This window comes from Panthera uncia, chromosome A2, assembly GCF_023721935.1.
Source record: "Panthera uncia isolate 11264 chromosome A2, Puncia_PCG_1.0, whole genome shotgun sequence".
Taxonomy (NCBI): domain Eukaryota; kingdom Metazoa; phylum Chordata; class Mammalia; order Carnivora; family Felidae; genus Panthera; species Panthera uncia.
The window spans coordinates 119,977,098-119,995,070 of NC_064816.1; the positions used below are offsets into that span (position 1 = coordinate 119,977,098).

General features: G+C 43.6%; 1 protein-coding gene across 1 annotated transcript in view; it reads left to right on the forward strand.

The window, feature by feature from the left end:
• BMPER (BMP binding endothelial regulator) overlaps window positions 1–17,973 on the forward strand; it is a 246,556-nt gene that overhangs the window by 216,479 nt on the left and 12,104 nt on the right. Inside the window, exon 14 of the mRNA XM_049641682.1 lies at window positions 17,116–17,246. Coding sequence (XP_049497639.1) covers window positions 17,116–17,246 — 131 coding nt within the window. The remainder of the gene's footprint in view (window positions 1–17,115; window positions 17,247–17,973) is intronic.

Below are 17,973 nucleotides of genomic sequence, written 5' to 3' on the forward strand. Positions count from 1 at the left end.
GAATAATTCTGACTTCTTACATTGAGGTAGACATCATTCATTGTGTTAAAGAAGCATTCTTTCATTTCAGTTTTACCATATTTGTAAAGTTTTCAAACCCAGAATAAATGTATAATTTATGATATGTTGTATTGCATCTGTCAACATGAATACATAGTTATTCTTGTTTCATATATTAATGTGAAAATTATATCATTAAACATCTTGGTATCAAACCAACCTTGCATTTCTAAAACAAACACCACTCGGTTTAATATGTTATTCTTCTAATGTACTGTTGGGTTCTGTTTAAAGATACAGTATTTTTTGCCCTTATTTTTGTAAATAGATAGTCTGTAGTTGTACTGTCTGTGCTCTCTTTGTTGTATTTTGATAGGTCCTTCCTTGCATATATGCAACCGCTCATGCCATATAAAATTAAACGTAATTCCCTAAGTAGGTACTGTCATTTCAGGACTTAATGGCTGTTTCAAACTTATGCAAAACTGAGATCACTGGTCATTATTGGTCCCCCTTCAATGAAGTTTGCTCAATATACAGCTCACATTCTTAACTGGACTCACCATTCTCCCCTCTGCTGTTTGTCCTTTCTTTAATATCTCTATTATAAAGCTGATCATATGGCATAAAAATTCTTTTTATACCTGTTTCTCTCTATTTTATGTCTTTAAGGGTGGAGATTTTGACATCTTGTCTGTGTATCGGCACAATGCCTCTGTGTAGTAGGTGCTTCGTAAATGCAATTTAGAGCAATGAGTGACTGAAGGGAACTCATACTTACACTTACCTCACCTTACTGCAAGGCTTCCTGGGAAATACTGTGAGTTGCTCTTAGTATGTCACAGAAAAGTCAGCACATATAACCTCGGTTGTGTTTCTATACAAGACCCCAAGTCACGTATTTAAGTTATTTAATCTGCTGTGTTACTTTAATGTGGCATTCATGGCAGGGGAGCATTATATTCAGACATAATGGAGGACAGGATGGTGGAGGCAGGACTAGTCATTCTTTTGTTTTTCTTTCATGAAAATATGTCCAGTTAAATGTGAGTGGGAGCATTCTTCATCCCACAAATGTTTACTGAGCACCTTCTACATGCTAGCAACTGTGCTGGGAGCTGTTGAGTCAGCAGGAAATTAGACAGACAAGAGCCTTCACAAAGCTTACATCCTCATTGGGGAATGCAAACAAAACTAAACTAATAATCAATGAGATAGAGTAGAGTATGTGTGAGAGGGTGATGAAATGGAGATGGAGGATTTTTGTAGATACTGATGATCAGAGAAGGAACATCTGAGGACGTAGTCATTGCTCTGAAAGTTGAGAAGGTGCAAGCCACTCCTCCAGGACATTGGAAGATCGTTTCAGCCAAAGGTAGCATTGAGCATGGCATGTTTAAGGAATGGCAGGGAGTCTAGTCCCATCCAAAGGTAGTGAGCTAAGGCTGGAAGACAGAGATGAAAATGTAAAGCAGGAAGGGCTTAGATGGTCAGGGGCATGTGGACCACGATTAGGGTTTATGTTCATTATATTTTTAATGTGACAAGGCATCTGTGGTAACTTTTGATTAGAGGAGCAACGTGATTTATTTTATATTTTAAAAAGAACATTTGGCTGCTATGTGAGGAATGAGGAGTTTATGTTCCCCTAAGTATTATTATGAGAAGTGTTTGCACAAAACACATGAGTGGCTGCTGTGTCCGGAAGAAAGCATATGAAGATATCCGTGCTATCACTGGAAAGATATGGGGGAGAAATTAGAATTTTTCACTGCTGAGTCATAGTAAAGTCTTTTTTTGACCACTCATTTCCCCTCATCCCTATCTTCTTCCCCAGTGCATGACTTTGAATCACTGTGTTAATACGAGCTATCCACTTTCCTCACCTTTTAACTTTCTTATTCCAATGCCTTACCAACTTCATAGCATCACTGACTGCCCCAGTATTAATCAGTCTTGTTGCTAGATTTTTATACAATCTTAAAAGAGATAGTTTATAGTTTTTTGTAAGCCAAATTGCATCCTATGATTGACTGAGCAGCATTATTATGAGCCATTATAAAACAGTAGACGGCCCAGAGGTACTTGTGAAGGTGGCAGTGAAACAAAGCAACCTTTAAATTGATTTAGCAAAACACTTAGTTACTATTTCATGCTAGGCAAAACAATAATAAATCTTAAAGGAGGAATCTTTCTAGGATATTATGAAAAATAAAACCAGCATAAACTCATTGGTTGCTGTCAGCACTCATTTTTATGGTGTTTACATGAACGTTGGTAACGGAGAATGAGATAATTTATTTGGGACTTTTGGCTGACGTTAGAACACATCAGTAGGGATGCTCTGCCTGTAGCCATGGTGTTAACTTTGTCTCACACACACAAAATCGCATTTTGTTTACTGAAAAATAAGGAACCCTCTTGGCTCAACGTATATCTCCCCTCTCCAGCGCCTGTTACACATTGTTAACCGGGTGTAGCCAGCTGGAGCTGGCTTGAAGTGGCTCTCTAGAGGCAGTTGTTAGCCTCTCTTCCCAACACCATGCTTAGGGATCAGGGAAGTCATGTGGGGAGCCTGAAAGCAAATACACTGGGAGAATTTACACAACAGAAATTGGAAGAGGCTATGCGTCGGGGGTTCTATTCTCCCCAACTCCCCAAGAGCCAGTTGCTAACCACTTACCGCCCCTTCACTGCCCAGATGTTCTACCGGAAATTCCGCGTTGTTTAACTACAAACTCCTTGTCTTTCTTTCCTCTTGTTGCCGACAGTCTCTTCTCTTGCATTCTTTATTTGGTGACAGATTTTATAAACCCAGGCTCAAATCTCCAGAGGCATATGTGACCCTTTCTCTTCCCTTTTGCCTGGCATGAGATCCCTTTAAAAATTCTACGGGGTATACCTTCTCCTATCCCATGGGCTTTATGTCTCCCCTCTGGTTCTACTGGCGCCATCACCTTCTGCCCCCCAAATCCCTGCTTGTGTCTTTTTTGCTCTTGTAACCTGTCGTTGGGTCATCCTCAATAGGTGCTTGACCCCAGGGGTCACTTCATCAGCTCACTTTCCTGAGGTACGTTTTCTATTCTATCCTTTTTCTGCTCAAACCAGTCAGTGACTCCCCTGATCTCCAAATAAGGTTCATGCTTCATAGCATAGCATACAAGGCAGTCCATTAAATGAGCACAACCTACCTTTCTGGTAATTTCCTAACACTTTTGTTCCTCCTCTTGATGATCAGGAATTTTTAAGTGGCACATGTGGCATTGCAAACAAAAGTATTTCTTACTTTTTTTCTTATTTCTTAAATAACGAGTTTTCTGAAAAGCTCTTCCTTCCTCTTTGGGTAAAACGAGCTCTTTCTTTTAAGATGTAACTCAAATGAAACCTCCTCCTTGAAATCTTTTCTAGCTTCTCACTCCCTACCCTCCTTGCCAGAATAATCTCTCTCCTTGCACTCCCCTGGTAATACTGTAATGCTTTTTATAGCACTCATTGATTTCCTCCTTTTATTACAATTTATTTTAGTACATTGTGTAGTTGGAGTAGAAACTCTATCTTTTTCATCTTGGCCTCTAACTTGGAGGTGAGCACAATGTCCTGCTCAGCAGAGATTTGTTGAAAGAATAAATAAAAGGGAAAGGAGGTTTATACTTAACTCGAATGCCCTTTAACTGCTAGGTGTAAAGAAAATAAAAGCACAGGAAGTAAAAAAATGGCCTAATAGGCATATTGCTGGAAGTTCCCCAAAAGTTAACTTTCAAGGGGAACATTTTTACTTTTGGTAATGTGTTTGAGGAGGATATCATATGGAGGCTGGAATAGAATAGAACAATGTAATAGAAGGTAGAATCTGAACAAATGGGTGGAAGCTACAGAACACGTTTTCCTTTAATATATAAGAAAACTTCCTGAGAGATAGAAGGCTTCATTGTTTATCGCAGGAATGATACTCCTAAAAAGCTACTGAGCTATTATCACCGACATGATGCAGATGTATGACCATCTGTCAGGGATGTTATAAAAGGAATTCCTGCAGGAAGTAGATGTTCACTAAGGTCTTTTAAGACTCTTGATTCTATGGCTCTGTGACTGTTTATGAGTCATCCAGCCTATTGGTAGGACTTCTGAGCACTCACTGTCCTTTACCAAGATAGATTGCCATAGTGGCTGCTGTTAAGACTTACTATTCAGATGAGAAATTAAAATATTTAGGAAGAAAAGCATCTAGAAAAGCCTCACCCCAGCCCCACAAAAAAAGTGGTGTCTAAGTGTCAGGTCCTCTGACTTGGGGGAAAGTGTTCCACCACTAATTTTATATAATTAAATTAAGGTTTAAGAAACCTGCTGTATTGTGTTTTTCTCCACAGGAGCTAAGGACCAAGTTCTCCAGCACTCAATTTCTGGCTTAGTTTTATTTTAGTTCATTTGCCATGGGTCTCCAAGGTCATGGATGAGATAGAGTGGAACTCTTATTCTCCAGAGGTGGGAATCTTGCCCCTCATCTGTAGTCCTTCCTCACCTGGAAACACCATTTGAAAATTTCATCCAATTCTACCCCCTTCTCTGCTAGGTATTTGCACTGGGTTATTGATCTTTATCCAACTGCTGATTTAGAAGGTAGCCTTGATTTTTTTTTTTACCCCTTACCCCACTCTGATTTGTATAAGCCAAAGGACTTGTGTGTGTGTGTGTGTGTGTGTGTGTGTGTGTGTGACTTTTTCCAGAAATTTTTTCAGGGATTTACTAGCAACTGTAATTGAAGAGAAGGACAACGTTTCTCCTACATTCTTGACCCCATCTTTACCTATTTTCTTCGTGACATTACTCTATCAGTTACCTAATCCCTCCATCTCTTTAACTTCAACATCTTCTCTTGGACTTCTTTTTCCTCGGTGCAAAATGTTCAAGTCTATTTGATCCTAACACACACACACACACACACACACACACACACACACAAATGCACAAGAGCTTCCCCTGGCTTCCCTTCATTCTATCATCCCATTTATGTCCTCCTCTTTACTGCCAACCTACTGAAAGAATGGTATTCACTCAATGTCTCATATATTTTCCTCCTTCAATACTTTTGTCTCTGCCCCATGAAACTATTCCTACTAAGAACATCACTGACCTCTTAGTTGCCTAATCCAGTGGCCTGTTTCCAGATCTTCTTCCCCTTGGCCGTTGGTTGTACTTAAATCCATGGGATGCTCACTCCTCCTTGAAACTTTTCCAGGCCATTTAACCATCTCATTCTCATTGTCATCTTAGAATTCACTTTATCTTGCCTTGCCTGTATAAACATCTATAAATGATTCACTCAGAAAAACAGGTTTTGAGCCTTAACTCTTGACCAGGGCTGGTGAAAGATGGCAAATAAAACCTGCCCTTCCTGGAGGGAGGATAGAGATGTGGATGGAGTGAGGGATAAATCAGACAAGAACATAGTTGCAGGCTGTGACACGGGTCACTCAAGAACACCATGAGAATGTTTAATAGCAACCCCACTGGTTTGGGGATCTCAGAAGTCTTCCCTGAGAAAGCTATTGGCCTGCATATTGAAGGAGAAATAGGTTCTAACCAGGAGAAGGGGTGGGGGAAACAGCATGTGTTGTATTAGGCAGTGTGTTGTAGGAAAAAGAACATGGACCTAGCTTTGTCACTTACTACCAGTGTGGCGTTTAAAAAAACTCTGTGATCTCTCTGGGTTTAAGTTCCCCCTTCCGTTAAAAATTTTGCAGTCGAAATTATATGTGCTTATATAAGCAACACACCTGGCATACAGCAGGCACTGAGGAAATGTTGCCTTACCCGACTTCTTCCACTTTCAGGGCTATGAATATTCCGGGGCTTTCAAAGCAATATTCTCAGTTGCTTCTAGGAAACAGGCCTCACTTTCCATCTCTCTGGGGCTTATATGAGGATGCTATCATTCTAGCAGAGGGTGGGAAGCTGCAAGAAGGTGGTTGGCCCATGGTGTTTATGGTTTGGGTTTGGGGAATGTCTGGTTTCTGAATCTCTTTTCCATGATTTGAGAATGGCCACGCGCCATCCCGCGTTGATGAGGGTGCGGTGGGCCCCTCAAGAATAATACTCCTCTTAGGTCTTATGGACTGAGTTTTCCCTATACAGCCAAGCTGCACAGAGTATGGAGCACAAAAAACCCCCATCCCAGCGCAGTGATTGGATGTGAATACTGGTTTGCCGTGGAGCCCAAAGCAGGAAGATGCTTGATGAAAGGCACCCAGCATCTGAAAAAGTTCACCGCAGCGATGCATCCTCTGGGGGGCGTGGCCACCACTCTGCCCTTTTATTAACGCACGTAGTGGAGGGTTTGTGGACTTGGCAAGCCTCCACCGCCTAATGTGAACAAGGCCTCTGGAAGGATCGGCCCCTTTGAAGCATCTGGGCTGGTGGTGGCTGCTGCATATGGCTGGGGCGTGGCCTCCAGATGCTGGGCGCCTTCACTTCCTTGGATTTTCCTCACTGCCAACTTGTGACGGCGCGCTCCCAGTCATACCCCTCAGCAGGCAGCCGTGGTCTAGACCCGCAGACCTGTCCCGGCACGCTGGGCCACCAATGGCAAGATTTCACAGAGGACTGCTGGGTCTGGGAGTCCCCGAGGATGGCGCTGAGGGGGATGCCACCCTGGAATGAGAGAAAAAAAACAAAGCTCCACTTACGCACCCTTCTCCCTTTGCGCTTCGGCGGGGCAAAGATTGGAGACCCTGGTTTCTGCCTGGCGCCCACCGCTGGCCCGCATGCGGCTGTGCGGATGAATTTCTCTCTCCTCTGTCACAACCGGACAGTCTGTTTTCTTGAGAACACTCTGAGCGATGATGCGGGGGAAACCGGCCTAGAAAGGGAGAAGGCTGTGCCCCAAGTAACCCAGGCGGGGTTTCCCACAGGTGTGGGAACTCCGGAGCGCTTTTTGCTGCCCCTTGCTGCCTCCCTCTGCGGACTCCCTGATGGCCTGTCCTGTGGGAGCACTTTCCTCTCCCCCAGGGTCCAGAGATGAGCAGGGTGCCCTGGGAGCATGGCTGAAGGAGGAGCTCCCCCTAGAGTGCCGACCCGCACCCACAGGAGCCCCAGACTGAGCCTCCTTAGTCCTGCGGCCTGTGGCCTTGCCCAGTCTCGCCCTGCCCTCCCCATGACTCTGTGAAAGTCCCAAGCTGAAGGCAGGGTCTTCTTTCCTTCTACATTTCCACCGAGCCCGGCCTGTGTTTTTGCACACGGCAGACAGTGTTTGTCAAGCTGAATGGAACGATTTCAAAGGTGATGTGCGTCTATGTCGGGGGTAGAAATAGAATGAGTTGGGCTTGCCGCACAGAAGAGATATTGAGACTTTATTTTCTCTTTTGTTTTTAATGTTCTTTATTTTTGAGAGACAGTGAGAGAGCGTGAGTGGGGGAGGAGTAAAGGGGGGGGGGGTACAGAGGATCTGAAGTGGGCTCTGCGCTGACAGCAGCGAGCCCAATGTGGGCTCATGACCCTAACCAAAGTTGGACGCTCAACAGACCGAGCCACTCAGGCGCCCGGAGATTTTTCTCGGTAAAGAGCGATCTCTCTTTCTGGAAGATCTTCCAAGTGTGAATATCACCTAGTGTTAAGGCTGGCTGAGGGCTGGGCAAGTTCATATTTAGATAGAGTCCTAGAATGCCAGTACTACAGTGATTCCACCATTTTACTAATTAAGAAGCAGGAACATGGCTGAACATTGTCAACACGCTGCGCTTTTGGCCTCTGATTGTGTTACCACCTCAGATGTGGTACCTCCTGCTTAGGTGCAGGGTCGGGTGCTCTTTTGTATTTGAGAGTCTTTGCAAAAACAGAGTATGTGAAGCTAGATCCAGTGCATGAGTAAAGTGAGATTTTGCAAAAAGTACAAAAGCTGAGATTTTTCCCACCAATGCTCCACCTCACCTGCCCTCTGGCAGGGAGTGCCTCAGCTCTTCTAGCCTCTGTGGCAGAAAACCAGGAGACTTTTAGATTATGTGGGGATTTAGTCCACCAGCCAGCCTCACGGTTGTTTTACAGTGAACGTGACAGTGATGAGTTGAACATGTTTAAGAGAAAAGTAATCGGTTTTCTGACGAGCAGCCATTTTTATGTTCTGCTTTATCAGTCAGCCTCCCCCTCAAAAAAGTAGAGTTAAGAAGCAAATGTTGGAATAAGAATTAAGGTTACTTGGCACTCTAACTCTCAGCCACTAGAGGGGGGTAGTGACCAGGCTTCCTCTCTCCCTGGCTGGATTATTAGACGTCTTTGCCCAAACTGAAGTAATGAGTTATCCCTGGGAGAGTGACAACCTAGCAAATGTTTGCTAATCATGGTCATCTTTTCCCTCTGTGGAGCCAGTGTTTCATACTCTAGCAAAAATATCTCATTTTTTCCCAAGAGGAGTGTTTTCTAACCATGTTAGTCTCTCCAGCAAATAGCAGGATGGTGCACACACCTTCCCCAGCCATAAGGTGCAAGAAAACTTAACTATGAGCCGTGGGGAATATATTCTCCACAGATGGTCTTATAGATGGCTTTATCAAAGGAGGAAATATTTCAGGCTCCAGAACATGCACGATGATTGTTTGGTCTCTGCTCAGAGCAAGTGTAAGGGATTCCTGTTAAAATTGGCATCTATGGAAAATCATAAGCATTGCTATCTTTAAAGGGAGTCTCTGTGCCTGCTGTGTTAGCCACAAAGCAATCTCTAGCTTTAGAAAGGTGTCCAAGGCCGAGGACCATTTCTGGAACTCCTATGCCACCCTAGTATCTGCCAGGCAGGTAGCACCTTTTGCCTCCTGGGGAATATAACCTTGGAGAGTTAAAGCAATCAATATTTTTCAGTATCTAGAGAGTGTAAATTAGGTAAAAAATGTAGAGTCCCTAGGTTTTAAACCGGAACTACATACATATAAGTAGGCAATGTATATGTGACAAGAACAGAGTGCAGGCAATCAAGAAAAGGGGTTCATTGTGAATAATTATGAAAGCAGTTCAGTAGGTTTTTCCCTGTTACTTTGGTAGTCGGATTTTTATTCTTGTCAAGGCAGAAAGAGCAAACGCCCAAGGCCGATGGGGGAGCTCAGGAAGATAACTGAGAAGTCATCACGGGCACAAGCACGCTGACTGATTCTGTGTGGCACCTATGAGTGTCACACCTACAAGTAAGGTTGGAAATTATGAGGATTTGGATCCCTAGAAGAAAGAAATGTTTTTTGTTTTTTGTTTTTTATTTTATTTTTGAGACAGAGAGAGACAGAGCATGAATGGGGGAGGGGCAGAGAGAGAGGGAGACACAGAATCGGAAGCAGGCTCCAGGCTCTGAGCCATCAGCCCAGAGCCTGACGCGGGGCTCCAACCCACGGACCGCGAGATCGTGACCCGAGCCGAAGTCGGACGCTCAACCGACTGAGCCACCCAGGCGCCCCGAAAGAAATGTTTTAACAACAGACCTGATGTGCTGCCGTGTGAGGAAACGTGGTCTTCAGAAACAGGTTGTGTGACTGTCATGGGCTTTTTGTCTTGTCTCATTTTTTAGTATCCGAGGTTGGACCACATGAGCATCAAATCTGAGATCTGGTGATTTGGAAACTCTGCTTTTAATCAGGCTCCTCCTTTTTCCTGAAATTCCCTTTTGCTCATTCTGTAATGAAGCAAAATTCTACACTTCCTTCACGACCCAGTTCCCATGTCTCTCCTACTCTGCAAAGACTTCTAGACACCCTTACCCACCCCCCATGGAATTAGTCTTCAGTATCCCATTGCACTGATTTCCGGCCCAGAATACCCTTTACGTCATTTGGAGTTTGAAGGTGCGTCCCTCTGTTCATGTCTGTGCCTCCGTCTGAACAAACAGGGCTCGATGAGTTCATTCTTCTTCACACTTAGGAGTGGAATAAAGGTATAATGTATGTGGGTCTGTGTGGGAGACCTAATGAGGCTGGATTGCAGATAAGTTCAGTATCCACAACCAGAGAAACAGGTAGACTCCCAGATTCTCCTGCCCCGTCTCCTTAGATCGAGTTTGTAAAATAAAAAAGCTCATCCAGAAATACCTGGCCTTGCTGTGCTATCCTGGAAACCTAGGCAACCATAGAGCCAATAGCTAAGCCAATATTTGATATCAGATATCCTCACCAATATTTAAGCCACCATGATGTCAAACTATGGCTGGCTCAGGGAGGATCTGGAAGGAGCAGTACAGACTCCCTACCAGCTGGCTCTGCAGGTTTTCCCCACGCTTATTAACATCTCAATAAAGCAACCTCATGTGTCCCACTGTTAAATCTTTTGGCCCTATTTTTTTATGTCAAAATGCTGTTTTTATGTGAATTACTGAGGGTGCCCATGTAGTATTGAGAAGAGCAGATGTAGGCACTAGAAAGCCAGGGATGAAGTTATTTTCTTAGGTCTAATGTGGCATGGCTATGCCTTCGTATGACTACCTCCTCTAGTAACTTCCATGCAATTCAGGTTAGGGAGGTCGGGGCAGAATTTCAAGGATTAAAGTATAAGTGGATTTATTAATAGTCTCTATTGATAGTCTCTTGGTAGTTAAACACACTTCTGTCCACCCAGCCAGGACTATTTCCTGAATTCTCTCCCTTCCCCTTTTCCCAGGGACGCCCAGGCACTAACCAACCTGAGATGCTTTCCCCTGATTCTGTGAACTTCCTAGATACATGGAGCAAGGAAAGCCATATGACCCCAGTGTGGTTTTCTAGTGATCGTCCAGATGTAGCCATGTTCTACTGTTGTTCTCAGGAAGGCTGATTTCCAAATAGAACAACGTAGTACAGCCAAAGACCCTTCCCGGTGGCAGAGGGGAGAGCCAAAGCTCTGCCTCTGGCGCCCAGATGGTGCTGGCTGTGGCAACTCTTGGCTTGCCCTTCTGTTCTCCCAGAAGCAGTGTGGAGAGTTCCCAATGGTTAATCTATCTGTCTTTCAAAACTCTGGGTAGCCAACACATGCACGCTTACCTCTCTCTGACAGGGGTGGCCTTCATGCCAGAAAAAGCAGAGGGAAAACTACTCGGTCTGCTGTTGCTAGGAGGCAGAGAGATGTTTGATGTTTTGATTTTAGCAGTATTGGAGGCTTGCCTTTTTAATAACACGAAGAGCTATAGGTTGTTCTTATGATATTGAATATATGCTTTTCTGAAAGTGTGTCATGAAGGCAGACTTCTCTGATCAAATTCTTTATTCTGCCATTCATTAAATTAAAAAGAAAATCCCCTGGGATACAGCAGAGGAGTGTAAGAAGTTGAAAATGAAAATGCAAGGTTCCTGTGGAAGCAGCTTAGTTCAGAGGTTGCTATGGTGAGCAGCCCCAGGTGGAGGGCTGGGTTAGGCACTGGCCGAGGATTGGGGCAAGGGTGGAATTCACGCTCTTCAAATATCAGTGTCCAACTGTGGCCCTGTGGAAGCTGGGCAAAAGTTATCAGACTGTTATTCACTCTTTGGGTGATTTACCACATATTTACTGAGCTGCCTGTTCAAAGCACTGTTTGGCTGGATGAACGAGATATAGTCCCCCCCGCACAGAGGAAGTGGTAATTAGGATTCAGAGGGTATGTGCTAGGATAAAGATGTAGAGGGGATAGGACCCAATAGGAAGGGGCTAACTTTTCTTGGGCCAGTCAGGAAGCGCCATGGAGCAGCTGAACTGAATGTTAAAGGATAGACATCAGATTCTTCCAGTGGGGAAGAGAAGGAAGCACATTCAAGGCAGGAATGGCTAGGTGGAAGGAAGCCTGAGGGTTAATGAGACATTCCCTATGCCCAGGTAAAAGAATGGGTGGGGAGGAAAAAGGGATGATCTAGATCACCAGTGACCTTGAATTTGAACTTTCTCTGTAGGTGCCCAGTAAGAGTAGGAGTGAGTGATCTTGATATCACTACATCTACAAACCTCTCTGAGGAGAGCAGGAATGGTTTCCCAACACAGATGGAGCTGCACTCCTGGTACCACCATCCATTAGAACCTTCTGCCATGACGGAACTTGTGTAGATCAGCACCGTCCAGCATGGTGGCCACTAGCCACACATGGCCATTGAACACTTGAAACGTGACTAAGGAAGTGAATTGAAAATTTTATTTCCTCGTAGTTAATGTAAATTTCCACTTAAACAGCTCCGTGTGGCTAGTGGCTTCTTTCTAGAGCTTTGCACGAGGCAGTGGTTGTGACCTAATGGAGGGGAGAAGATGGTGCAAGCTTCCCTGCAGGTAAATTAGATAAGCTGGGTTTCAGGGAGGGAACTGACCCCAGGTGGGTTCTGACAGTATTGTGCTGGACGCAGTGAGGAGAGGCCTTTGAAGAGTCTGATTGAGACATGACAACCGTACATGAAATAATTAGAGAAGGGGGCAGCTGGTGTGTGACAAAGTGCTGCCCGGCACGGCACCAGCTCGGGAGCACCCTGCCGTGCCCCTTGGCATCCTGTCTCCATGTCACTGCGTTGCACAGCTACGTGTGCCCCAAGGAACAAGAATCCTGCCTGTACCTCTCTGCTGTCAGGAAAGGTGCCAGGAGCAGGGTGGATAAATCAGAACATCATTTCTAGATACATTCATAAGCTCCTGTGACAGAAAGCCTGCTTTAAAGGGCTTGCATAGGCGGGCCTTTATTCTGTATTACCTGTAGAGCTTTCCTGGAAAAGCTCTATTGTAATGCAACCTGTGTTTTCCCCCTGGAGCGCTGGGCAGCTGTGTTTCCTGACCAGGAGCTCAACATCGAACAGAACATAACTGGGACAGAATAATGCCATGAAAGCAGGGAAACCAAAGCCATAAATCTTACTAACTACTAAGAGTGATAAAATTCTCCTACACATCCTATAACATGAATATAAATGCGCAGTATTGGTGCACACGGACTAGGGGAAGAGCAACAATCTTCCATTAACATATAAAAATTCAATTCCACTGTGTCATAAATTAGATTTTTTCTCATACTGAACTATTAAGTGTGATAAACACAAATTGAACACTTGAATAACAATTGCTTTGCCCAACCCTGAAATTTGAAGTGCATTTGAGGATGCTTGCTTCTCTTAATAAGTTCCTTCTTCTTAATAAATTCCTTCCAGCAGAAGCATACCTAATTATCCCATTATCCATTCCATCCATCTGGATGTCAAGTCCATAGCGTCAGTAGACCAATGAGGTGGGAGTCTGAGAATAACACACGGTGAATAGAATCAACACCTGAGTCGGAGGCACAGACCAGTACAGACTGGAAAATGTTAGCTGGAGAAATATTCAGCAACTAAGACCTACAAAAGGATATTTTAATTTCCTCCCATTCCTTATTCTTTATTTTCTCACTCTAGTCTGTAAATTCTGATTGAAATATTAATATGTCTCATGTTACTCTTTTTGTTGATTTATCATTTTAGAAAAGTGATATGTGTTTATTATAGAAAATTCGGATATGAAGAAAATAAAAACAGCCACAATTCTACCACTTAGAGACCGCTGTGAACATTTGGCCGTATCTGTTTTCAGTTACTTTTGTTTTCTTATTTGTTTTCACGCAATACTGAAGCACAGTTTTGCTCTTTTTCAGTCAATATTTCCTCCATGTTTCCTCATATCTTAAAATGTATTTCCAGAACATCATTGCAATGTCTGCAGGATATAGAGGTCACCTAAATGTATTTAACTAGGCCTCTATTATAGGCAATTTAGGCAATATATAGGCAATTTATTACAGGCCATCTTCCTGCCTTCTTTTTTATTTCAAATAGCATTATGATGAAAACCCCCGTCTGTGGAATCTTTGTCCACATGCATTACTATTTTCTTGGGTGCGTAATTTCCCTGCCAAAGGGAGGAACTTTCTTAGGGCTATTTATAAGTATTGCCCAATTGTCCCCTAGAAAGATCTTCTAATGCAGTCATCGTTATTACTATGGGTGTTGAGATGAGAAGGCCCTGAAGTACAGTCCTGGTTTTGCAGTTCCAGATCTGTCATCAGCCGTGTGACCTTGAGCAAGCCAACACCTCCAAGCTGCAGTCTCCCCAGATGTTAAGTGGGCCAGTAATAAGACCTGCCTCACGTCCCATTGCCGTGTGGACTAGATGAGACAGTCCGCGTAAGAGCTGACGACGGCAAAATGCCCGATGTGAGAGCTAACAATTACATACTCTGCCCACCGAGTAGGGACCATCTATTTCTCCATTCTTTCACAAACCCTGGGTACAATTTTGTGTATAAAACTCATCAGCTTGACAAGTGAAAAAAAGACATCTTGTAGTTTTAACTTCCGTGACAAAACACATCTCTCAAGCCTTTAAATATATGTGAAATATTTCAAGCGATGGGTGGCTTTGACACATGCTTTTTCCTCAAATGTTGTTCCTCATGAGTGCCAAGTAATAGAATAAGCTCGAGTCGTCCTTAGTTTTAAAGGGCAGATACATTGTTGACTGCATCTGTGTAGTGAGTGGCATATTGTGGAGGTGGAATACTTATATGCAGTGATTAGTAAATGTGTGCTTCAACATTAAATGCGTGCCTACCTCATTTTCTCCCAACAGTCTCGATGAATTGGATGTAGCTGCCCGCAATTTATTTTAAATTGTATAAATAGGTTCCTAAGACAACCGGTAGAAATAAAAAAGAAGGAAAACATTCACTTCCCTCACCCAAATTAAATTTTGTTTACTGTCCACACAATTTTACAGAGTCACGTTAGATGCTTTTTCAAATCGGGGGACACGTTTCCTCGTGTGGAGACCATCTCCTTCCCACACAAGGACCGTCATTCCACCAGGCCCCCTCGGCGCCCACTCTATCCCCGTCACATCAGTGGGAGCCATGCCAGAGAAAGGGACCCGCACCCTATGGGCCAGGGAAGAGGGTGGATGACAGAAGTCCTGAGAGTGAAGCAGAGGTGGGCTGAGAGGTCAGCACCAGCAGCCCAAATGTGGCCGTAATGTAAAGTCTGCGCCGGAATGTGACGGGTGTGGGTTGGTCTGAAATAAAAATCAAAACAACAAAGGCAATCGCAATCGTGGCGTTCAGGAGAGTTCATAGTCAGACATTTAGAGGCCGTCGTAGTTTTAAGAACAGGCTTTCGTTTGCCCTTGTCAGAAGCCTGGAGGCTCTGCACAAATTTAAAGGCACAGCGTGGTGTCGGGTACCAGAAAGGGTTTTCTAGTGAGCAGGATTCCATGGGATTTCTGTAATGCACGTGGGAGGAGGTATGAAGATACGCAGTCTTGATTATTCCGGAGAAGAGAGAGATCTGTTTTCCTGTCCTGTATCAGTCATCAAATAATTTTCTGTCTTAAGTCATCAGTCACCAAATAATTTCTCACTTGATGACATGGAGAAGGCTCCTTAGGTTTCAGTTCTGTTCCTCTTTTGTCCCTGTTAGTTCATATTTCCAAGGCTGTGTCCTCGAGAGTTGGGCTGTAATACCTTTGCAGGGAGATGGTGAGTCTATTGATTCTTTAATATGGTTTCTGCCATTTAATTCTTGTTGGGAGCAGGCAGCGCTCCAGCCCTTACACACAGCTAGATGGCTGCTCTCTGTAATCAGATGTGTACACACGTCCCATGCCAAGAGAAAATGCTGGCATATTCACAGTGGATTATCATATTCTGGTCACTTTTCAAGATCATCCGTGCTGTTTGTAATCTTGAGTATTATTATTAATTGTTTTTGCTTTCAGCCTTGAATTTGGTTCTGTAAGGAAGAGGTTTGGCTGGCAAGGGTTATGAAAAAAATAAGGGTAGCTTCATGTTCTTAATCTTGAGGGCTTCTTGCATTACTGTTAAGTCAGAATTGTTAGGGAGTAAACTTGCTGGAAGGTGAAGATGAAGGTGGTCCTGTGGAATAACAGGAAGAGCAGTAGTCTCAGGGGATGTAATTTAGTCCACCCTTTTGCCTCTTTTTAACGTGACTTTGGGCCCATGTATTCATTTGTAAAATGACCTGTTTACTTATAAAATAGGGACTGTGCTTTGTCCTATGTAGCACTCAGTGACAGACTGCATGTGGAAGCATTTTGTAAACGATAATACTACACACCAACGTAAGGTCATCACTGTGTCTTTGCGGTCAACATGCTTGAAAATTTGTTGGTTTATGTTGAAGCCTATTTCAGTTCTCTTCATGTCCTGGCCCATCATTTCCACATTTGAACTTAAGCTAGGGGCGCTTGGGTGGCTCAGTCAGTTGGGCGTCTGACTTCAACTCAGGTCATGACCTCACGGTCTGTGAGTTCGAGCCCCACGTCGGGCTCTGTGCTCACAGCTCAGAGCCTGGAACCTGCTTCTAATTCTGTGTCTCCCTCTCTCTCTGCCCCTCCCCCACTCATGCCCTATCTCTGTCTCTCACAAAAATAAATAAACATTAAAAAAAAATTAAACTTAAGCTATGAAGACCTTGGCTCAACCTTCTTTATCTTTCGGTCTAATTCGAGGCCTGGAAGTTTTGCTTTATTTGGAATTTGTCACCCCACATTCTAAAGAATGAGCATCAGTGTTTCTCAAGAGACTAAGATTCTAAGATATTGCCAAAGCGAATCTTAATTGTATGTCTTCAGAAAGCCCTGGGATCTTATACTTTTATCATACTGGGCACTATTTTGGTTATATTGTAGTAGAAACTATTATTCTTGTATTAGAGCTATTCGCAAAATGGCAGCACTTTGAATGGTGACTGTAGTCTAAGAGCTGCCTTTCCAACATGGCAACCGCTAGACATATTGATTATTTGCATCCCAGTCAATTAAGATTAAATCAAATAAAAAATTTGGTTCCTCACACACGCTAGATACATCCCAAGTGCTCAACAGCCAGATATGGGTCATGGAGTCTACTTTGGACAGTGGAGATTATAGCACATTTCCGTCTTTGCAGAAAGTTCTACTGGACAATCCTCTAGAAGAAAGGGAACCTAATATCACCTTCTTCAGAGGTACCCAATAAGGTTTCATGGAGAACTTTTATGCCATTTTTAGATTTCCAACCTGAATTAGCAAACTTTCATGGCCAATCAATGTTTGACATCCCACTTACCTACCCTTTCCTGCAAGTCACGCTTACGGTGTTTGATAATTTGATATTTTTACATGTTCATTTCTTTCTGTTGGGTTCCTTAGGTCCTGTGTGACAGACATGTGTGAATGTCCAGTCCATAAAAACTGTTACTGCGAGTCATTTCTGGCATATACCCGGGCCTGCCAGAGAGAAGGCATCAGTGTCCACTGGGAGCCTCAGCAGAACTGTGCAGGTGAGAAATTCCCGGTGGATCCATCCATCAGAAGTTCACTACAATCCCCAAAATAGCAATGAAAGAGACTCTCTGATACGAATGGCCACATTCCCCCTTGGCCAAAGGGAAATTCCATCAATAGTCCAACTGGATTGCAACTTGATAAAACACAAGGGCTTCCCACTAGGCAGGATAGAAAGCACTTAAGAGAAATGCTTTGTGACAAGCACATTTGAACAATTTAAGGATTTCCACTGTTGCAAAATCCTCTCAACCTCAAGCTATCAGCTGGATGTACTTAGCACACGGACAATCACAGCTGTGGCTAAGGTTATATGTGGCGCAAAGAATATTCATGATGATTACAGTCATTTAAGGTCTTCAGGATAAGTGTGTGTGTGTGTGTGTGTTTGTGTGAGAAAGGGAGAGATTGTTAAACCCTAGCAGAATATTCTTTTGCCTCTGAGAGACAGATTTCTATAATACTTGTTATAGTCCTTTGATCTCAGGCAAGTTAATTAGCTTATTGGATATCTGTAAAATGGACTTCTTTGTTCATTCAAGAATTATTTCTTACAAAGTGTCTACGTGCTGGGCATTGTGCTGAACACAGTGAGTACTCTGGTAGCTTAAGAGACGAAGCCCTTGTCATTGAGGTGCTGGCAGTCCAAAAGGAGAACCAGATGAAAATAGTAATTCTACAAGAAAATACTGGCTAAGTATGTTAAGTGTGATGTAGGAAACA